Here is a 22,624-nt window from a genome sequence, read left to right as displayed (position 1 = left end):
ACCTGACTTGTCGGTAATATTCAATCGGCTAATGTTTAACTCCGTTAGCTCCGCTCTGCTCAGCCCCACCATTTACGGGCCCGCCCTCGTTGTAACTATATATACTCAACTTGTACATAGGTTACACCTCAGTAATAAAATCGACTAGAGTTTACCCCCTTTTAGTTCTGGTTGCCAGTTAGTAAGTTAGGGCATGGACGTGTTACTTGGCACAGCACTCCTGGCATAAGTTGCTGAGGCTGAAGCCCTCTGCCATGGAGACATTCCTTTGTCTCAACCTGGTCTCTGACAAGACGAGGTCTTCTTTCTGGAGTGTGACCTGGAACATAAAGATTCATGTCCTTGATCATCTGTTGGGGCACCTTGGTCAAAGGAGGCAAGAAAGACTCGGAACCACGCAATGGAGAGAACAGATCAACAGTGCAAACTAACTCAAAAGTTGCTCCATCAATGGCGATTGGCTCTCCATATGACTCAACAGAACCAGTCGAGCCAGATTTGCAAGTGGATGACTTGGTGTTCATGGTAGAGGGAGAACTCAAACCGCTTGTCATATTGAATATGTTAGTCACGGAGTCATGTTGTGAACTAGTGACTCCTGATGATGTATGCGATGACATTGGGAGTCGATGGATGGGCCCCTTGTAGATACCGATTCCCAGAGGAGCATGCTCTCCCTGCTGGACATGGAGGAGGCAGAGACAGGACGCATCTTTTTCTCCTCTTCTCCAGGAGATGGAAATTTGATGGTAGGTAATGGACGATTTCCTCCTCGAGCAATGTCTGACATACACCACTGGCATGAATGGTAGCGGAATGCCTCAAACTAATCGTGGCATTTCTTTGGGGCAACGGTGCACCAGCCAGCCATGACTCTCCACTACCAACCACCCGCACAATGCCCACTTCACTTATTTGCTAGCTGGCCTGAGAATCACGACCCCAACCACCTATTCTGGCCATGGAGCAAACTGAGCGCATCACTCGCACAGCAAGAGATCCACCATGGATTTTCTCGGGTTCTTTAAGAAGGAGTTGTGCAGTCCCAGTGGGGGACAAAGCTGAGTCGGGGGAAAGATATGGGGTGGTCGGTGTCAGAGACCAGATTCGAGACAAGGGAGAGTCTCCATGATGGAGGGCTTTGGCCTCAGCGACTTATGCCAAGAGCGCTGTGCCTAGTGACACGTCTGTGCCCTAACTTACTGACTGGCAATCTGAACCGAAGGGGGGTAACTCTAGTTGATTTTATTACTGGAGTGTAACCTATGTACAAGTTGGATATATATATGGTTACAGCGAAGACGGGTCCGCAATTGGCAGAGCCGAACGGAGCGGAGCTAATGGGGTTAATCATTAGCTGACTGAATATTACTGACGAGTCGGGTCGCGGGGTTAGCGGAAAGGCAGGTGATAACCCAGAAACGGAAAGGAGGGATAGGCCCGAAGGTGGGCTCTGCAGGGCAGGCGAGTGTATTGCCCAGCGGAGGTGGGAGTGTGCTAGCGGACGTCGAAGCTGTCCGGAAGTCTTCAGGGCTCCGTACTTAGGGAGGTGTAGGTAATAAATTGAAATGAGGGGGTGGTGGCCATCGAGGGGTACTGAGAGGATTGTGGAATACGGGAGCTCCGAGGTTAGTGAAGAAGGAGCGGAGTTAGGCCGGAGGGATTGGAGGGACCGGAAGTCGATGGCCAGGGATGGATATGACAGTATCCCCTTCTTAGGCCTGAACCCTTGAAGGCCCAGAATTATAGGGGAAAACAGTGTCAGGGTTCCGTCACTGCAAGGGTTCCGCCATGTTAATTTAGGCAGGATCACCAGAATTTATGCGAACAGTATGGCGGAGAAGTGGGTTGTCAGTACAATAATTATAGAACCTAGACACAATAAATTATACAAGACTGATAATATCACAACCCTTGGTCCACCAGATTGATCGCGAACATTCTGGTGGATTGAAGGAATATTGAGACATAGGTCACCTACCCATGTAATGTCATGGTTGCCACCAGAATGTTCGCGAACGTTCTGGTGGACCAAGGATAAAGTGTTGTGATATCAGCATTTGGGGAAATAATTATGCCAACCAGGTGAATGAGTCAGAATGGTAGGACTTGAGTAATGATGAGTAACAGTGAGGTGATTGATCTGATCGATTGATCGATCAGACGCTACAGCTCACCACCCACCACCATCATCACCCATCCACCATGGCTGGAAGCACAGCGCTCCCCAATGTGAATATCCAAGGCCTTTCACGCCACATGGTGATCTCAGAGGACCTGAGACGTTTGACATATGACAAGGCAATAGCAGTGTCCCATGCGCTGCGTGAGAAAGCCTTCATTGGCATTTGTGAGCTGAAGGCTCACACCCACAGTTCTCTCCCTCTCACCTACGGTGTGAGGAATGCACGGGCCATCGATCAAGCCGGGTTGGATGGCATCAAAGATAGCATCATTGAGGACAGTGGTCCATCAAGACTACGACCAGATATGCCAGTTGTGCTGTTGATCCGGCAACCCTGGGTGACCAGTACTGACTGGCCAAAAATAATCACGCCAGATAACCATAAGTCATTGGCAGTTCTTGAACTGAGTGAGGTGGGTTGGCTAGCAGCAAGGGCTGGCCAATTGCAAGTTCTAAATGGACAACATCGGTATGATACATTATTTATCGGCTTTCTTTCGCTATAAATAATTTGATAATAATCATTATTCATCAGAATTGGGGCATTACAGGCTGCATATGCAGCGGTAGCCGGTGAGGTAAAGAAGTATGGGGAAGCAGTGGAAGGGAAGGTGGTTGATAATATGGCGACGTCGGAGGAGAGGGAAATATATCGGAAGGATGAGGAGAGGTTGAAGGAATGGAAGTTAAAGCTCCTAGAGCTTGTGACATGGCCTGCTGCGGTGTATGATTTGGGCAAGTGGAGGAAAACACAAATTCGTATCCAAACTGACAAAAGCTTTTTAGATGTTTTGGAACAAGATGAAAGTATGGGGAGCTTCGTCATTGAGCTTCTCGCACGAAACAAGGATGTCATCGAAGTCATGGCATCAGAGGAAGAAAAGTTGGTGCCCGTTTATCAGCACCTTCTCAATGTCCAGGTGAGGACAGGGTGGAGGCCAACTCTGTGGCGGTCAGCTGCTGCGGCCAAGGAGGGGCCTGACGGGATTGACCTCGATATCCGCAAGGTGCTGTGGCCAAAGCTCGGCACACACAGGAAGCTCCAGCGGATTGCAGCTGACGAAAGGTCCAATCGGGGACTGATGGAACTTGTCCGTGTCGGCAAGTACTACCGTGACTGGAAGGGCTTCACAATAAACCACATCTCGACAAAACTTCTTGGTCATACATGTGCGGTATGTTGCTTGCTATGTGAAATAATTATGTATGACATCATTGATTTCATCATTTCAACAGTATCTGTGGACATATGTCCAAGCACAAAATGAACGTCTGGGGCTTCTCATGACGGAGTCTGACGTGGATGATAACTTCGATTATGAGCGATTCGAGGCACTCCTGAAGGAACTGGATGGGAAGTTGACGCAAAAATCACGCAAGGCGAAAACCGAAGAGCTTGATGAACTGGCACTGCATTTTGTCAAGACGTTCATTGATAAAGTTGAGAGGATGCCCCCACTTGATGCATACTTCAATGTGGAGTTCTGGAAAGGTGTGGAGGATGCCGAGGTGGTGGCTGGGGTGGCGACGATTGTCAAGAAAGGGTCGAAGAAGACACAGCGGACTTATGGAGATGACGTTTTCCAGTTCTCACATCGGGATCACTCATCACGATATATCGACTACCGAACAGCACTATGGAGTGCAGTCGAAAAGGTCCTTGAGCAAAACCGAAACATTCTCCCTGAGTCAGTGCTCCAAAAATGTCGCCATCGCTTCAACGTCCTCTTCTCTGGCGTCATTCATAGGTGGCATATGATTCTGATCACAAATGGTCTCCTATCAAAGTTTGATGACATTTCAACAGAATATGAACAGTTTTTCAAGGAGGTATGTCACAATCATATTTCGTTTGTCTAGCCCTATCCACCATAATGTGTGTAAACATGATGGCAGGTATGGGCATATTTCAGTCATCCACCAAAATGTTCGCGAACATCCTGGTGGAGCTGGCCATACGTCTGTCATCCACCAAAATGTTCGTGAACATTATGGTGGAGCTGGCCATATGTCTGTCATCCACCAAAATGTTCGCGAACATCTGGGTGGACTATCAACAAATTATTATGACATGAGAATTATCAACTGATCTGTTGGCCATAGATCCATGCTTGGATTGACCCTGTCAATGCCTACATGATGGATATCACCCAACTTAACTACTTTGATGCATCCTATGCACTATTTGATGCAATTCTTCAAGATCCTTTGCTTGCTGTGGAGCCAGGGACTGAAGTGGAGGTATGTAGCCAGGATATACTTGTTGGATGGATGCCAAGCTCACCTGATGAACAGTTCACACATGTCGTGTTTAGTGAATTATTGCCATGCTTTAAACACTGGAAAATTGAATGGGATCATTGTGGATTCAAGCCCATCCCCTCACGCACCAATTCTTCTTCGCCACTACCTGGTGGGTTCTTTGAGCGTGGATCAACATATGATGTACGTGCCAAGACCAAGGCACGCGTCAGGGAGGCCAAGGAAAAGGTCCCTGATGATGACCCCTCTCTGGACCCTCCAGAGCCTGGGAATCATAAGAATGGCTTTTTGGGTGATGCACCATTCAATATCTCATGGTCTGATGAGTGCCTTGAATACCGCACATCCATCACCACTTTCCTGCGCTGGTATGACAACAACTTCACTCATGTCGATCTCGTCAAATTCCGCAAGGGCAAGGATGCTGTTGATCGTGCAATGGCATTATACCCACGGATTTCTCCTACCCAGGTTGATGCAGGACCAAATCACCTGCACCGTAACTCTGCAAAATGGTGCCTATCATGGGTGAGCTATGGGCTACATAATGAACTCTGCCGTCGCCCCCTCTTGAAGAGCGACACCATCACTTCTGCATTGCACTTGAAGGTCAGAGATGCATTGTCAATTTATGCACCAAGCCCACCCGATTTCCAACTCGTCATCCCAACCCGTGTTCGAAAGTCATTGACATACTTCAATCAACCTGAAGCCTTTGTCCGTGCCATTGAGGGAAAATTGGATTCAAGTGATGAGGATCCTGAGGGAGGATCTGCAGCACAGGCTTATCATGCCACACGTGTTCAACACCGCCAACAACTTGATGGGCTAAGGAAAGCCTTCGAAGGAGTAACATTTATTCACAAGGGAGGGAAAGTAGATGGCCCAATTGATTCCAGTATCATAACAGCATGGAATGCATTTGAGCAGGTAAGGAATGTATATTGAATTTTCTGAATGATAATTGATTTGTTCACTTAGCACCTTCACCGATTCTCAGTCATAGCCTCTGTGGCAAAGGCCAAAGCAGCGCAAGATGCTGAAGGCTCTGCTGGAGAACTCCAATTATTTGAGGAGGATATTCGCCTGTTGGGAGGAATGCCACCTTCAAAATTCACATTCAAGAGTAGTTCGATTATGGCTGGGGTAAAATTATTGTCACTAGACTAGTAATGACTCTCCAGAGATCTAACATAAACCCTAGAAACGCCAATCAACATCCCCAGTGCTGCCAAAATGGCTCCGAGATGCACGGGATATCACCATTTCTGAGGCAAGTGATAACTACAAACATGCCAACATATCCATCAGACTCACCACTAAACAGACACATCAGAAGGCCCTGGATAAATTAGAGGATCAACAGGAGGAGAAGGATTATGATCCTGAACAAGGGGACCCTGACCGAGATGACACTCCATCCAAGTCTTCAGACAGCAGCAGTGAAAGCAGTGATGCCAAGTCAACTGACAACGAGGAGCCTATGCCATCCAAAAAAGTAGGTCAATAATATGCCACAGTTTATGTGATACTTAGACACTTCAATACAGCCCACTAGGGTGGAAAAAGGTAAGGGGAAGGCTGTGCCTGATCCTGGCCAAAGGGATGTTGAAGACCCCACACCAGAGGATGATCCAACCGGATCGGAGCTTAGTGATAGGGGTGAGCCTGAGCAAGGCGTAAAACGCCCCCGGACATCTATTGAATCCACAGTAACGCCTGCTGCAAAGAAGCAACGGCCCCAGGATCCAATCAAGGAACCAAGACGTACCCGTGCAACAGCCAAAAAGGGTGTAAGTGAGGCTGCTCCCCAGCGACCTGGTGACCTTGTCTCAAACAGAGGTGGCATGCGTGGACTTGGCCAAAAATGATGTTCCGGGGCCCCATCCGTGTTCCGTTTCTTTTTCCTGTCTTCAGAAAAATGTGTCTAACATTTCTGAAACACAAATAACAATTTGGTCATTGTACATTGTCACATAATCATAATAATTTGTGTTCTCCAGCCAGAGTGCTCCCACTCCACCTGAATGTTCGCGAACATACTGGTGGAGATAGCCATTTTGGAGACTGACTGCCTTGCTTTTCAGATGAAAGTATCATTGCCTTCAGCAAGGGAGTGGCAGTCCACCATGATGTTCGCAAACATTGTGGCGGAGTTGGACATTTTTGCATAGTAACCATATGATTTCCTTGCTGTTTTTCTGGGATCAGAAATACTTCCCATAACAGGCAATATTTCAAATTGGTGAAATTGGAAATATGCCATCATGTTGCCAAATTGGCCATATTTTGCTCATCTTCCCACTTCAACACCTGAAGGACATCTCATCCGCCGTGAAGATGGCAGCGATCTCAACCGATTCCTCCGATCTCATTGAGCTTCCCTCTGAGGAGGACACCATTCCCCCTTATGACATTCATAATCCTCTTGCAGAAGAGGGATATGGTGCTGTGAGACAAGATATCATCGCTGGCGCCCGCCTTGGCACAACTGAGGCTTCTAATCAACCTGAAATGCAAAAGTTTTATGATACACCATCTCGAACACTGCCCATGAAGACATTGCGCCACTTGTACATCAACAAGAATGGTGCAAGTGCCTTCAGCCTCTTGCAGCGCAAACATCGACTACACTTGGATCCCCAGTTCCATGAACCGGGAACCTCACGACAATATACCTTCCGTCTCAATGGACACTCCATTGACTTTTCCCTTAAAGTGCCCGATCGCTGTGGATTTGATGCGATCCTTCCTCCGAGCCCAATTGGGGTCCTCCCCACCTGGAGTTTTGACCTTGACCTGTGTGGTTCATTGCGGGACTTTCTGAATCGCAAGGGGGATCTTGGCTTTGATCCAAGGGGTCGCATGCTGTACATCGGAAAATTCGGTCATGACAGTGTATTTCTGGCCATGGCACCAAATTCGTTCCTTGATGGATCACTTGACCCTGTACCATGTGGCCATGTTACTGGACCTACTCAAATGAATACCAGCCATATCCGCATGGCAACGAGCATCATTCTGTGGTCAATGACCTATATTTCTGACCGGGACTACAGCACCCTAACTCGTTATGCTCCTATTGGCGGAAATATTAATAAATACCAGGATGTCGCACCTTGGGTGTATGTGTTCTCCCCCAAATGATTGGATGGAGTAGTATGGCTTATTGGCACTCTTATTATTATTAGTCAGGAGCATAATGGGAAGCTTACCTTGCGGCGACGAGATGTTGAAAACATGCATCATGCCCTTGCACACTACTACACATCAGAATTTGTTGCCAATGCACCACCAACGTGGACAGATGATACTTGGTTCACAAACTCAACTCCCCTTGTCGTAACAATCAAGTATGGTCAGGATTTGCCACTGGATATGGTCAATTTGGAGGAGACATCAACGACATGGAACCACAATTTCAGTTTCCAACACATTTCCCGATGGAGCATTGCACTTGCCACCCATATTGTGTTTGTATTGTGTTTGGTTCTGTGCTAGAATTATTCTCTGATTCCCACCATTATAGTGTACCTTCCATTGTTGACACCGAAGTTCTTGATCCACAAGCTATTCTTGAAGAGTTTGGGACAGTCTTTGATGAGCATGGGCAGGTGATTGAAGATTTGGAGCATTTCGACCTGGAAGACGAGGATGGTGAACCAATTCCCATCTTTGACTCCCAAGGGGCACAGATCGATCGTAAGGAAGAGCTCTTCCGTGAAAAGGCAACCCCAGGGGGATTGCTTTTTCGACTAAATTCTGCCTCCCATATGTTTGATCGTGTCTATGGAAATCCCCGCCAATCAGACCCTTATCGGTCTGAGAGTGTCAAGACTCATACTTATCCTCAAGCCTTCCTGACCGATTATGGCCATGTTCAAGCCAATTTAGTCTTCCCTGAATTTCACAAGGCAGCACAGCTCATCAATCAAGCCCTCTTGGCTCCAAATGTGGAGGATGACAATAATAACCCCCCCAACTCCGATGCCGAGCCTCGCCACTCTACACGTCATGGGGCCCCTCCCCAGTGGATGGAAAACTCGGATGACTCGGATGACTCTGATGATCTACACTCTGAACATGAAGTTCTTGCTCAACTCTCAGGCCATACAATTGAGCCAGTCAAGGGGATTTTTTTCCAAGGCTATAATCTACTTCAGCATCGTATTGCTCGCCGCTCCGGAGGTGCTGAGACAATGCATGGTACAGTGAGCATTGCACTTGCTGGACAGTTTGCCCAAGGCCGAGCAGAGGAACAGAGGGCAGCACAAGCAGAGGCCTATGTCTCCCGACAAATGCCTTATGAACGGATGCGCCAGAAATTGTTGACAAACAGTCACCAAGCTGACCAACGCCCACCAACAGACCTCCGACTTGAAAACAATTGGGTCCTCAACTTTACTGCAATCCCTGCAGATCGACGGACAGGAAGGTAATGCCATCTTCTATATTATATTATATTATTTAGTGACTCAATATTATAATGTACAATGATAGGCATGTCATGGAACAGATCATCAAACCCTTGTTGGCTACATGGTCCAATCCTGGGGTTGTCAGGAAGCTGAAGCAGCATACAATTATTCTGGCACCTGGCGTGAGCAAGACAAAGACTGATGCAACTAATCATATAATTGATCTCTGCTGTTCAGGTGTTGCCTCGTCTCTATCTATGGGCAACTTATCCAGTTTTCTGGGGGATAGAACAAATCTACCACATGGAACAACGCCGAAAATCTGAAAATCATCGGCCTGATCAAATTTCCAGGGAACTTCTTGCTGCCCTTGAACGTGCTGGCAGTTTTGGTTTCTGTGGGGCTGGCAAGGTTCTGAGCACTTTTGTGATGGACCCCCTTCTTCTATCACTTGGAATCAAGGAAACAGGCTTTCCTTCTCTCAGCAAGATTGTGCATTTGAGTCCTGATGCAAGGGACACAATTACTGTGGAGGCAGACAAATGGCCTCGTGATGCTGATGGTGTTCCACGCTTTGCATCCAAGAGAGTGGTTGTATACAACTACTCACTTTCAACTTTTGATGTAAGTAGTCTTTTGTTTTTTGGATGCTAGGGTCTTTGCACAAATGGTTGTCAGTGCTGAGATGGACCATGTCCACCAAAATGTTCACGAACATTCTGGTGGACAGGCCCATAGCATATTATTATCATGTTTATGAAATTGGGGCATGTCCACCAGAATGTTCACGAACATTCTGGTTGATGCCATAATGATGAAAGATTCTCAGATGCTCCAAGTCTTCCCATGTGTTCTGCCCACTGACTGCTTACTACTTTCAGTCTATTGTAGCCGAGTGCTTTGTTCGTCAAATTCGTGATGGCATCTACACATTTTCCGACTTGGCTTCCACCCCCATGTCCAAACATGACAAAATCATCCATGGACTGGCCGCATATGGTGTTGATGCTTTGCTGAAGGATGCCTTATATGAAGTGGAGAAGGGGGTTAAGCGTTACATTGATGGAGCAAAGTCACTTGCTGATGCTGAGGATCTTCGACGCTTTGCACGACAGCTAGAGGAATTAAAGCAACTGGTACACGTTGATCGTCCCTTTGATAACTCACAATCTGCCACCCAACGGTTGCTCCTTGTTCTCTGCACTTCACCCCATGCCATGAAGGGCATGTTCTCGGATTGTGCAGTTGATGTTCTCTCATGGGTCAAAGTACTGTATCGGATGGTTTCACCTCCACGACCTCCAAAGCCAGGCCCTGCCTCAACCCAGAAGATCACCATACCACAGATTGGGGCACCATTCTTCCCAGATGGCTGTGCCCGGCATGTGCTTCGCAGGGTTTTTGAAGCATTGCGGCAACTTGGTCAGCATGATGACTGGGGTGCCCAACAAGATTTTTGCTGCAACGTCATTGTCAAACAAATGGAAGTCTCCCACCTCTGCCGCTATCCTGCAGCTTTTCTGAATCCTGTCACTAAACGGCAGACAAAGTATGCTGTTTGGCACATCTGGACAGATTTCATCTTCCCTGATGGAGGTCCTCAACCCCATGCTGCTGAGGAGTCCAATGACCCAGATTATCAAGCAGCTCGACTTGCAAGCATCAAGCTGACAAGTGCAAACCCTCAATCATCTTGGACATGGATGGATACAAAGCTGTCTGACCTCACTTGGGTCTTTGAACGTTCTCGACTCCCCACTGATTGGATCACAAAGGACAACCTTAAGGATTCATTCACTGCTGAACTCACAAGTTGGCTGAAGAGTGCTTACAGTGCTTCGAATCCACGTTTCAAGCTTGCATTACTGGCATCACTCATCATTACTGCTTGGGCACCAAACCACCGTGTCAAGGAGATAAGTGAGAAGATTCCCAAGAAAATCTCCCTTGGTGCAAATATGCGAGAATATGGCAACAATCTATGTTGGGATTTGGAGCATGGGCAGAGTGCAGCTGGTTGGAAAGCCCGCCCCCCTTTATTCCACCTCTGGTTACTCTTCATTTCAGGTGTCCTTAACACATCAAGTCCATGGTGGGGACGAAGAACTCTGAAAGAGCATTGCAAGGGCATCAAGAAAGCAGATCGAACTGCTGAGCAAGCTCTCAATGACACCATGTTTTCCAATTTCCGTGACAAGCACAGTATGTCTGTAGCTTATTTCATCTGACCACCAATGCTGACTGATATGCTGTGCAGGGAGCAAAGGAATAGTGATCGCTGTGTTGGCACGCATGAATCTTGTGAAGGCTCTGACACCCAAGGCATTCACAGCAAAAGCACACTTCCCAAATGACTGGGAACTCTACTCAGATACTGAGTATGAGAACAGGTTGCTGAAGGTCCAGGAGCTGTTGAAAGCTGGGGCCGAACGATTTCCTATCTTCCTTGTTGTTCGCCACTTCCTTGGTCATGAAGCACAGCTCCTTGCTGCACAGCATGATTTTCCAGTCCCAGACATGTGGGTTAAGCCAGCTTCACTTTCACACAGAAAGTCAACACACTCAATGCGGGCAGATTCAGAAGTGGAATCTGAGGAGGAGGGGCTTGTCAGAGTAAAAGCCCGCCCCTGCAAGCGTCATCGTGCTAAGCAGTGACTGGTAAAAGACAGAGTGTGCACATCTGTCCAACTCTATAGAAGGAGGGGCGGACTCTATTTTCGACCATGGAAATAGCCTATTGCCACCGGTCTGCCAGTCTGCAACCGGTCTGCTTGGGTCTGCTCCCCTTTTTATTGGTTTTTTATGATTATTTTTTTTATTTTATCACATGTGCTACTTCCCTTTTTGGACCCCAACCTTCCCCTCTCCTTCAAGAGGGGAGAAGAGGTCACGAGCCCTCTCTCTATCTGCACATGTGCACCTTCAGGTGGCACATGACCCCATAGGAGATTTTTGCGAGAAGGAGATCACGGGAGCCCGGGAGAAACCAGCAACAAGACAAAGAAACAACGGGAAATTAGATGAACACCTGAGGATTGGAACACAAGCCCTCTCAGGCGTTTCGGAATCCTCCGCGTAACATACCAAGTGCCCCATCGAGCCTTCAGGTTGATATATCTTCTCTCAAGCACTCCTTGATGAACAATTTACTCTATCAATGTTGCACATGACATGACACACGGTAGGTCACGCTCAACTATTACAACAGTCACCGTCGGCAACTTGAACGACGACCCCCAGCGTATTCCCGTTCACAAACCCCTTCTCAACTCAGAATATCTACGAAGCCGACACCTCAGATGACTTCTACCAACCCCAATTTTCCCACTTTTGTCAACAATCGCGTTGAGGTTGGGCAAGGCAGCAAAACAGACTGACTCAACGCTGTCTCTTGCCGTTGAAAACGTCGGTCTCGATTCGTCGCCATTTGTATCGCCCACTGAATCGTCCATATCAGTCTCGCCCGCTGAAGTTTCCGTATCAGATCCTGTTGGGGAATCCCTTTGATGAGAGTTCGACTCCGTACGAACTTAATTTTTCCGCTTCTGGTTCACTTTCTGCCCTATCTGCGCTCAACCGCATTTCCAGACTCTCATTTGATTTTCTGGCGATCACATTGATGGTGTCTATGATCTTTTGTGCACGCCCTTAGCCTCCATTTCAACACCTCACGTTGGTCCAATGCGCATTTGCCTCGGATCTCTATCTGAATCCATGGGCAATTTTGGCCGTAGGCGTCTTTGGTGGGCTGCTTCGTGACGGCCTTCTGTGTCATTTTTGGCCGATTTGGCCGGTCCTTTGTGCCATCGGCCTGGATCTTACGTTAGCTTCATCCTAAGCTGGCGGACGATCTGCTGCCGTTCGAGCGATTTTGTCGACGGGGGGATGAATTATGTGGTGGCGGTTGCTTTGCCCCAAGCCCTTTGCTTCAGTTTGGAAGGTCAGATGGGCGAGTTTTGGCTGGTCACTGATTTTTGGTGCGTTGGTCATAATTTTCCCCCTTTCCATGCCTTTCTCCCCCCTTTAACTCGCCGTTCTGACGTTCTGCGACGCCCTTAGAACCTATCCCCACATCTGATCCCCCCATTCCTCAATTCGCATCATTCATATCCGCCCAAGCCCGCGTGTCCGCAGTTGCCGGTTCATCGATCTCGACATTACACGCTTCAACAAACAAGAGTTCAACAACAACGACAATGTCTTTAGCGTCTGCCCACCTGCTTGCTACGGTCATTGCATCTGACCGTGCGCCCCACTCGCCCTTCCTAGCGTTAGAAACGCTACCGGTCCTGAGGCATGATTGCCCAGTCGCTTCATCCCCTCGACGACGTAAGTATCGGCTCCCCCATATCTTTGTCTCGATCTCGCCACCAACTCGCCATCTCAACTTCTTTGGCTCAAGCGCTTCAGACTCTCCACGCTCGAGTCTTCCATTCTACCATCGAATGTTTCTCTCGACTCCTGATCAGCGACTGTACAACGTCTGTGGTGGCGGGCCACTGTGTGCTGCACATTCTGGATTTGTGGGCAATTTCACCGATTTTCGCGGAATCGATGACCCGTGGGGGTTGGTGATGACAGGCTGCGTCGTGCTCGGCTTTTGCGTCGATTCCGCTGGGGTTTTGAGGGTTGGATTGCTGATTTATGGCCGATTGGCTGATTTTCCGATGTTCTTTCATTGGGTGTCACTCACTTTTAAACGCTCCTTGAGCTCGCACCCCTGAGCCTTTCTGCCTGAGCCTCCTATACCGCCCATACCGCCATCTCCATCTCGGCATGGGCCCCTCGCTCGATCGTCGCTGCCGCTGTCTCCATGTTCAAGTGCTTCCATCATTCGATTTGTCTTTTAACTCAGTAGATCTTCATACCCGGAATAACGTCGCTCACTTCGGGAGAACCACTGGTCGATTAGAAGGATTTGGACTTATCAGTAAGTATGCCCATCCCCACTTCTGACCTCTTGTTTCAATGGCTCGCGACTAACGTTGCTTACTTGCTTGGATCGTCACGCTCAGTTGACTCTGCCCGAAATTTCGATCCTGCACGCAAAAATCGAAGCAGGAAATGTCTCATCCTTTCCGTCTGCTTCCTCCGTCGTCATTTTCGGGGCGTTGCTTCGGACCATCTATGGGTGATCCAACATCCTAGCCTTGGCACCATTATCAACTCTTAACTTAGCATCTGTCTGACACGGGTTTGGGGGAGGTCGACTCTGAGCACATCGCATTGCTACCAGACTTGTCATTTACATGAATCCTAAAGGAGAGCTGACTGTTTGTACATGCGTAATCAATCACTCTCAAATGATGTTGGCAGGATAAGATGATCTGGACGAGGGTTTGCGTCAAAACTAACGAAACCCATACCGATGGGATCGTGAAACAAACATTTGGATGCTCGTCAGTACTGCAGCGACATCGTGGGTAGGTGACCAGCCAAAGCTCTCCGTTCGCATAAACGTTCGGATGGAGCATATTTGGCAACGGTGGCGGGTTTGTTGGGATAGGACTCATCGAACATCAGAAGCAGCTTGAATGTTCCATCGTGGCCTAAGTTCGAATAGGTTCATTGTGCAGCACCCCAATAGTACTTAGCGGCCGCTGTAGCCTGTTAGAGTGAAGAAGGTCAACACCTCGGACCGCTCACGATTTGACCTATCGATTTGCTCTGTATGTAATTGTCACGGAGTTGGCCGAGTTTATTGTGTCTGGTTCACTGTCATGGAAGTCTGGTGCCTTGTGGTCAATCACAATAACAGGCCTACTGGCCGGCCATTCAAGGTCGAAGTATCTTCCGGCGCCGATGTTGATGACTTGGTGGAGAAGGTCAAGGCCAAGGGGTCGCCTCGCCTTGACGACACTGCTGCGTTCGAGCTCGAAGTGTGGAGATTTGCAAACTCACCAGCTGATTTCGTCGTTAATGATCATGAAGTGCTTGAGGAGCTAGTCAGCGAGGCATTCTCTAATATGAGGGTTAAAGAACTCCTTCCGAGTCGGAAAATAGCAGGCTTGAACATCTTAGCTGGAGAGGCACTGCTCGTCAAGTTGCCCGGTGCGTCAACACTCATCCCGATAAGTAGACACCTACCTGACTTTGTGACAGGCCGAAAGCCACAGACAGAGGACGACAGTGAGCATTCAACACGTTCGTTCCCCCCTCAAGCTTGTCTTTAGTGCCACAATTAGATTACCGTGTCCTCGAACTTCAATGTCTCATTCGTGACGATGACGCCAACCGCATCTTTCCGGTGGAAATTTCGGATACAAAGACTGTTGGTGCCCTCAAGAAAGCCATCAAGGAGGAGAAGAAGGTCGCTCTCCAACACATTGACACAGACACCCTCACACTCTGGAAGGTTTCCATTCCAGTCGATCACAGTTTCGGCGAGGCTATGAAGACCGTCGAACTTGAAGATGCCGGATCGCTATCACCTGTGGATATATTATCCGAGATTTTCCTCCATCCGCCTCAGCGTAGACATCTCCACATTGTCGTCCAGGTTCCACGTATTAGTGAGTGCATGATTTGTGTTACTCCTTATCTGTTTGAATGGTATTGGTCGTGTGACCGCCCCATTTTGTACCGCCAGATAGTAAGTTATGGTTTCGCTGGCTCAGCTCAGTTATTGGTATTCCCTCTGGATCGATTTTGGTGAACCTGACGATGGCCCTTTCCCCAAGGCAAGAGTGTTCCACCTTCATCATATAAAGGCAACCGTGTCGCCAAGGGCCGGGCGGAATGGGCTTCAAAGTTTGCGCAAAAGGCGCCTTCAGAAAAAGGGAAGCTGAAATTTTTCGCTGCTGACCAGAGAAGAAACCCTCCTGCATTCTGTTTCAATCGCCCACCATCGACCGCCGCGACAATACCTATCACATTGTACAATCCCATATTTGGCAAGTTCCAAGACGACTGCAAAAGTTACATACCGACGAAGGCAGACCATGACTTTGCCTTAAAGCTGTCAAGTTCTATGTCAGAGTTTTACGACGCCGAGAAAGGGAGGGCGGAGAAGGCTCGAGAAGATTTTGGAGAGTACCAGCTCCCCTTTTTGGCGGGCCAAATCGACCGGTATACGACTGACGGAGATCTTCGGTGCAACAACTTTTGCTTCGGGCTCATGGAAGTCAAGTCAGAGATTAGCCTAGGCGGCGCTGAGCCTCTCTTTGAAGCGGCCTGGTACTACGCTGCCTTTACGAGGGGACAGATTTCCGCTAATCTGGGCTCCAATCTCCCTTGTTTTATCCTCTACATCGCTGGTGAACTTGCATGTGTGTTCTCGAGACGTGCATCATGACCTAAAGTTCATGTCGCAGGTGCCCATATTGGTTTTGCAGGCGCCCTGTGGACCACACGCCCTCATCTACAGGTTTTAGCACCTACTTTGCCGCTCTTCTATCACACATCCGACGTCGATATGCGGATGCAAACCGCGCGTTTTTTGGGTGCAGCGAAGAAGGCGATTCTCGTGTTGAAGAACTACTACGAATCCCAACTTGCATGTACTACTGCCCCGTCCCCCGCCCAGCCACCCAACGTGGAATTCCCGCACCCTACCCACTTCCTTTCTCTGGACAACGTTACAAACCACTCATTCGAATACTTATCTCCCCTTAACGAGGAGAAACTCGTATTCTATGGCACTGCCGGTGATGACAAAATATGCATCAAGTTCGTCCGTCGATACTCGAAGGATGCGCATCACACATGCTCATTATTAGGATTCGCGCCTGCCTTGAGGGGCTTTCAGTCCATTCCCGGTGGATGGTCTATGGTTGTCATGGATTTCATCGATAATACTTATCATGAATTGGAGGATTCATATGCGAAAGCCTCATTTGAAACCGAAATCCGGACGAAGGTGACCAGTCTCCACCAAGCAGGATATGTGCACGGCGACATTCGAACTACCAACATCATGGTCCGGAAAGACGGTAAGCCTGGGATCCTCCTAGTCGACTTTGACTGGGCAGGTAAAATTGAAGAAGTGCGATATCCAATGAACATGAATAATGTTGATATCAAGCGACCCGAAGGAGCATCTGATGACCAGCTTATTAAGGCTGAGCATGATATCGCTATGATTGGTTACATGTTTGAGTAGCAGTCAATAGTACATTCCGATGGGGATGATGCCCTTTTTGCAGTGGCTCGTGAAATCCATACCCCCAGCGCTGCCCCCGAAGGGGGCTTGGGCCTGGATGTAAATTGCATTTCAACCAACGCGCACCTGGATGATCTTTAGAGGAGCACTGGAGGATAAGTCTCCTAGTGCCCAGGTAAGGTGGAATCTTCATCTAGTGTAGCTGCCACCACGCCGGTTCGCCTCCTACCTTTTGGGCAGGATTACATCATCTTTCGGGATTGTGGAAACGCGTTACGTGAGGGAACTTGCCCACTGGAGAACTCGTTTTTGGAAGCGCGGGTCAAGGTCACAGGGTAAGCCGGCATGTATGGAAGTGGCGAATCGGACCCTCAAGGTCAGTGGAGCGGGCAGACATGCAGGAGACACCGGCGGCAGCTAACATCGAGGGCCACTAAAACCATCCAATTGTGTGTTGCTACTGTACGAGGGAAAGTAAAATATATATATAGGCATGGACTGATGCCTCTGGGTGATTGCTATGGGAGGAAAGACATGGAACTTGTATGTAAGTTGTACTGTAATCGCTTGAAATGCATGTCCTATTGAAGGATAATTGAAAGACGATTTATTTGCTTCTTTGTTTTAAGTTGTGGTAGTGGTATTTCATTTTTAACTCCGCGTGCGTGCCGTAGGCATCCAGTGGAATACAACACTAGTACCAATTGGAACAGAGTACACTTCCGCTCCTTCCTGTGGCAAGACATCTAGGGTGGCACAGATTGGATAAAGGGATCAGTGGACATAACCCTGCCACTGACTTATTGTGTATGAATTTCCAGGGGTTCGGCGGAGAAGCGGAGGAACAAAATTCCGAATTTTGACATGAAATTCCCGGTGACTCTCAAACAACACAAATACCACATGCCCCCCGCTCTGGTTAGGGTCCTCAACGACCACTTTTCATGTGCAGAACCGCTGTCACAATGGGCAAGGGAGAACCCTGGGAAAAGCTGCACGGTTCTCTGTCTGACTTGCCTATAAAAAGGGGATTCCCTTGTCCTGGATGCAGCAGACTGCCCCCTTGACTCCCCCTCATGATTCAGAGGATTAGCACTGTAGCAGCCCTCCAGCCATGTCAATCTGACATGGCTACGGCGAGAGCTTGCTTCGAGTGTTAAACCGCTCCGCATCAGAGGTGGGAGGGGATTGGATGCTTTTGGACACTATAAATCGACGTTGTCAGCCGGGTCATGCCCACAGCCGGCAGCTTCACTTTAGACCCTCCTGGCGGATTGGAGGAAATTGACCCCAGATACAGTGGGGGTCGAGTTTTTCCACGACCTTTCAAGGTAGTCCATCGCCTGTCGCATCACTAATAAGCGCCGTACTCAATTGGCGATGACGACTCGCGATTTCACTCGCACCGCATCCGAGTTTGGAGTTATGCCAGCGAAGTTCGAGGTGGACCCACTGGGGGACATTTGGTGGGCCTTGGAAGAGGGCTCTGAGCTGCGTACTTTCACTGCGGCTTGGAATATTTTAAAAACAAAATTTACTGATTTTCTTTTACATCTGGAACGCGCGCAGAAGGCACTCGCTGCGCCGCTGGGCCATTCCCCCCACCCGATCCGAACCCAAACGACCCAGCCCAGCCCAGTACGCCCTCCCAGCCCAGCTCCCCTCCCTCCAGCCTCGCGTCGACACCAGGAAATGACGCGAACGGTTTTTGCCCAACCGCGCCAGCCGACCCCACCTCCTTCCCCCACCACTCCACTGCGTCGTCCCCAAGAAACAACGCGCCTGCTTTTTCAGGTGCAATCTGTTCTTGAATCGACGCGTTCGCCAGTGCCAACGCCGCCCCCAACGTCGACGCGTCTGGCCATCCCACCACCAATTCCATGGCATTCGCGCCTGGTAGCCCGACCCCCCTCTCCCACCACCTCTCTGCATCGTCCAACGACCCCACCACGACCGCGTCCGGCCGTCCCACCGTCGATTCCATGGCACTCGCGCCCGATCCAACAGCGCCCGGCCATTCCACCCCCAATCCGATGGAATTTGCGCCATATTACGCGCCGTCCGCCCCCCTCCCCACCTCTCCCTTCGACTTCACCACGCCCTGAAACTGCGCTGTCATCGTCGTCGTCGTCACCGTCACCCTCCCCACACCCTCCCGCGCCAAATCTGGCGCGTCTATCGACTCCACCACGTCCAGTACCACGACAGACGCGTCCTGGCCCCCCTTGGTCGCGTCCACCGTCGAAATGAGCGAGTCTGGTGCCCATCCAGCCGCGCACGGACCCATTCCCGCTTCCCCCTCCCGATCTCCCCGGCCTGCTGCATCCACCAGGTGAGCTACCACCCCGAGTCCACTGTCAAGGCCCTGTGGGCTGGACTGTGGGGGGCTGCTGTGCGGCCCATTGGAGTCTGGGGGCTGGGGCCCTCTTTTTTATATTTTTTATATTTTCTTAAAAATTTTCATAAATCCTCCGTCGTCATTTCGGGGCGTTGCTTCGGACCATTTATGGGGTTCTGGTGATCCAACATCCTAGCCTTGGCACCATTATCAACTCTTAACTTAGCATCTGTCTGACTCGGCTTGACGCGGGTTTGGGGGAGGTCGACTCTGAGCACATTGCATTGCTACCAAACTTGTCACATATATTTACATGAACCCTAAAGGGAGCAGGAGAGCTGACTGTTTGTACATGCGTAATCAATCACTCTCAAAATAATAAAACCAGTGGTGTCGGATTACATTTACTGCATGGGCACTGAGCAATACATGCAATTGGCCAACAGATCACTCATATAGCGCGTCATACAGACGATAATGCGGTAGTGCCGCTGATCTTTGTCTGTTGGATCTGCCATGGCTTCTTTGATACGGCGGACATACCGATTTTCAGGAGGGAAGTTTGCTTCCTGGCGCTGAAAATGGACAGCCCCTGGGCAGCGAAAAAATACACATTAGTGTAACTAACCCGAGTATTAGGTCATGCCAGATATAACATACCCTCCCAGTCAGTTCCAAAGGGGAATTCTTTTCGTTTCTGTACCTTTATAAAAATCCGCAAGTGCTCATAGTTTCCCAAAGAAGGGTGGAGATCCATTAAAGTAGGGTGGGGAAGGTCTGGGAAGAATGACTTGAGTGCATATTGGACAGATGGGTAACGGGAAAATCGCCTGGGCGTTGCATCTGCAAGATCTGCACCCATCCCCTTCACCAGGCTGGTGATTAGATCCCGCAATTGTGCAGGAACAGTGCGAGCAAGGGGGATGGGGTGCGTGTGAGAGCCCTGAAATGTGATTGCAACATAGGGACAATCATGAAGATTGTATGGTGTGTAAATTCGCATTATACAGGTACATGTGATTCGCTTGAGCTTTCCACGACGATTATTTGGTAGACGATGGTCAACAGCTGAGTTGAATCAGATTATGTAAATACTGTAGAGACTTGTTAGACTCACTGCAATGGGTCTGGGTCGACGAGGAATTCTCAACGGTCAAGCACATAGCATCAGGTCCCCAGCCCTGGCTATTGCTCATACACTCGATTTCTTTGACAGTCTCTTCATCATCAAACCATAGGGCCTCAAAGTATTCAGCATCGACACCGACAATTACTTCTTCGAAATGACTTCGGTGCAGAGCAGAGAAGTGTTCGCACCTAGGGGATAATGAGACATCACATCAAGCGTGAATCCTCTAAAAGATGCTCTACCTCACACGAAGGGACCCCCGGTGCAGAGGATCTTCATAATCCATCTCCAGAACCAATCGTCCACTGCAACGTGAGTTACAGTGATCCTGTCCCCGCCGACTTTCAAGATTGTTGTGTAGTTTCTCATTGAGCGCATCCCATTCAGTGTCAGTCATAATGGTTTCGAGATCCTGAGGTGAAGGACAGCCCATCTTTTGGAGTGCAGTATATTTCGCAAGAGTAGCTTGCTGTAAATGTTTTGCTGCTGAGGGATTTCCATAACGTAGACGATGTTCATCACAGACCTGGGTGCTGACATCATCACGGCATGCTAAGCTATGAGGGATGGACTGTAGTTCCAAGTTACTGAATTCGCAAACTTTCATTCCTTGGCCTAGGTAAAGAAGGATCAGTGACGCGACATGTAATTTACGGGCATTAGGGCACCCACAAGTTAGATGTTGTTCCCTGCATCGAGGGTACACACCGCTCTGACCTTTCAATGCATAGCATTGAACATTTTCGTGCATGCCACAAGGGGACCCAAAGCCATATAGGAAGTTGTGCTGTGGTAAAACCGGGCTGGTGGGATCAACGCGAAAAATATGGGGATACGTTCGTTTGGTGAGTCCGTGGTTCTTGGATACTCAACAATCGCTTCAAGAGGCCAACCAATAAGATAGTTGGCATGGAGTTTCCGCGTGACTCTAGTTTCTGTATGGATAGCCGATAATTGATGACGAATATTGTCGGAGGGAAGGGGGGGACACGGCAGAGGTGGCAATGGTGATGTTGGGACATTGACTGGCCTAGGCACGGACGCTCCCTCCTCTGTATCAAGGATTTGAAAGAATTTTTCAGAGAGTTCAGTTGGGATTAAGAGGTCTCCATCATCGGCTACTTTAACATGAGGGAATTTCTCTGGGCGTTCCCAAATGGGACGCGCAGAAACGAAGCTTTCCATACTATGTCATTCAGAATCATGGGGTCCTGAACTGGAAATCAAAAACTTATGTTTCCTCAGTCACTTTAGTGTTGGTACGAATCTGTGGCTCCTCTGTCCAGATACTGGAAGACTCAGCGCAACATTATATAGCAATTTGAGATGCAATCCATTGATTCATCGAAGCGCTGTGCTTCCTATGATGATAGTACAGCGATGGGATAGACCAAATTTCATGGTTTCACTTCGGCAGCTCCGAGGCGGCTTGGTGGCTATACTGAAGCCAGCTGGTTTTGAAATCACGTGTAAGCCGCTATCGGACTGAGGCCCCCGTCGTGAAGTCCCACGGAAATTGCCGAAAACGACGTAGCATAAGCGCCCAGACTTCGCCATGTCTTTTGTGCTAGCACATCTATTGGTTCTGGCTGTTCCGGATTTCATTCCTAGTCTTCCCCTCACTGGCGCTGTGAACTCGAATCTCCATCTATTGAGGATGATCTGTTATGGGGAACTGCATGAAATTCTCGAACGTGTTGTCCCTACTTCAGAACGAATGACACCTCCTCACCCTCATTTCAGGCAGTGGCGCTTGGATGCGGCATTACCGCCTACCTCATTTACTGCACTCTCCTACACTACACAAATTCTTGTGTTTGCATCTATATCGTCAGTTTGTGGCCGGCTTCATTGTGGAATGAACTCAGGCCCTAATTGGGCTACTATAGACCGCGGTAGCGAGCCTGCGAGGCCAGTTTTCAGCGTGGATGATGATGACTAACACATTGTACATACGTCCAAACTCATGTAAAATTCATTGTAGTTCAAATACCATCGACAGAGTGGTATTTTACGAAGTTTGAAACCAGCCAACCTGCACCGCACATATGCTGTAATTTACCATCTTCAAAGTACCATGAAAATGTCGGCAAATGGTAAAAAACGGAGCAAAAAATGGTTTTTTACATCGCTTTACTTCCCACAGTGGACTGCTGCCCTGCTAATCGCTTGCGTCTCCTGCATGCACACA

The 22,624-nt window shown here is 48.9% G+C and overlaps 5 protein-coding genes across 5 annotated transcripts; 4 read left to right on the top strand and 1 right to left on the bottom strand.

Annotated features, from left to right (window-relative positions):
• Nucleotides 1–2,205: 2,205 nt before the first annotated feature.
• On the top strand, nt 2,206–11,520 carry EI90DRAFT_3141265 (uncharacterized protein; the record flags this gene model as incomplete). The annotated part of the gene is made up of 17 exons (XM_039064977.1): nt 2,206–2,654; nt 2,721–3,360; nt 3,422–3,873; nt 3,934–4,015; nt 4,099–4,230; nt 4,289–4,426; nt 4,481–5,377; nt 5,429–5,593; nt 5,652–5,945; nt 5,998–6,240; nt 6,767–7,572; nt 7,639–7,920; nt 7,977–8,882; nt 8,948–9,047; nt 9,103–9,489; nt 9,747–11,067; nt 11,123–11,520. The coding sequence occupies 17 exons, from the start codon at nt 2,206–2,208 to the stop codon at nt 11,518–11,520; spliced, it is 7,692 nt and encodes a 2,563-aa protein (XP_038907406.1).
• Nucleotides 11,521–16,177: 4,657 nt separating this feature from the next.
• Nucleotides 16,178–16,970, top strand: EI90DRAFT_3107321 (uncharacterized protein; the record flags this gene model as incomplete). Its single annotated transcript, XM_039062623.1, has 1 exon — nt 16,178–16,970. A coding segment is annotated over exon 1 (683 nt), but the record flags the coding sequence as incomplete, so codon positions are not given.
• A 1,376-nt stretch (nt 16,971–18,346) lies between these two features.
• EI90DRAFT_3141263 (uncharacterized protein) lies at nt 18,347–19,216 on the top strand (the record flags this gene model as incomplete). The annotated part of the gene is made up of 1 exon (XM_039064976.1): nt 18,347–19,216. The coding sequence occupies one exon, from the start codon at nt 18,347–18,349 to the stop codon at nt 19,214–19,216; it is 870 nt and encodes a 289-aa protein (XP_038907404.1).
• A 728-nt stretch (nt 19,217–19,944) lies between these two features.
• EI90DRAFT_2959955 (uncharacterized protein) lies at nt 19,945–20,166 on the bottom strand (the record flags this gene model as incomplete). Its single annotated transcript, XM_039055455.1, has 1 exon — nt 19,945–20,166. One exon carries the CDS (start codon nt 20,164–20,166, stop codon nt 19,945–19,947), a length of 222 nt encoding a protein of 73 aa, XP_038907403.1.
• A 1,822-nt stretch (nt 20,167–21,988) lies between these two features.
• On the top strand, nt 21,989–22,375 carry EI90DRAFT_3141261 (uncharacterized protein; the record flags this gene model as incomplete). Its single annotated transcript, XM_039064975.1, has 2 exons — nt 21,989–22,263; nt 22,333–22,375. 2 exons carry the CDS (start codon nt 21,989–21,991, stop codon nt 22,373–22,375), a joined length of 318 nt encoding a protein of 105 aa, XP_038907402.1.
• Nucleotides 22,376–22,624: the final 249 nt, after the last annotated feature.

Source organism: Cantharellus anzutake, assembly GCF_015039405.1.
Source record: "Cantharellus anzutake strain C23 chromosome Unknown EI90scaffold_376, whole genome shotgun sequence".
NCBI classification, from domain to species: domain Eukaryota; kingdom Fungi; phylum Basidiomycota; class Agaricomycetes; order Cantharellales; family Hydnaceae; genus Cantharellus; species Cantharellus anzutake.
This window is presented reverse-complemented; position numbering and strand designations above follow the sequence as displayed.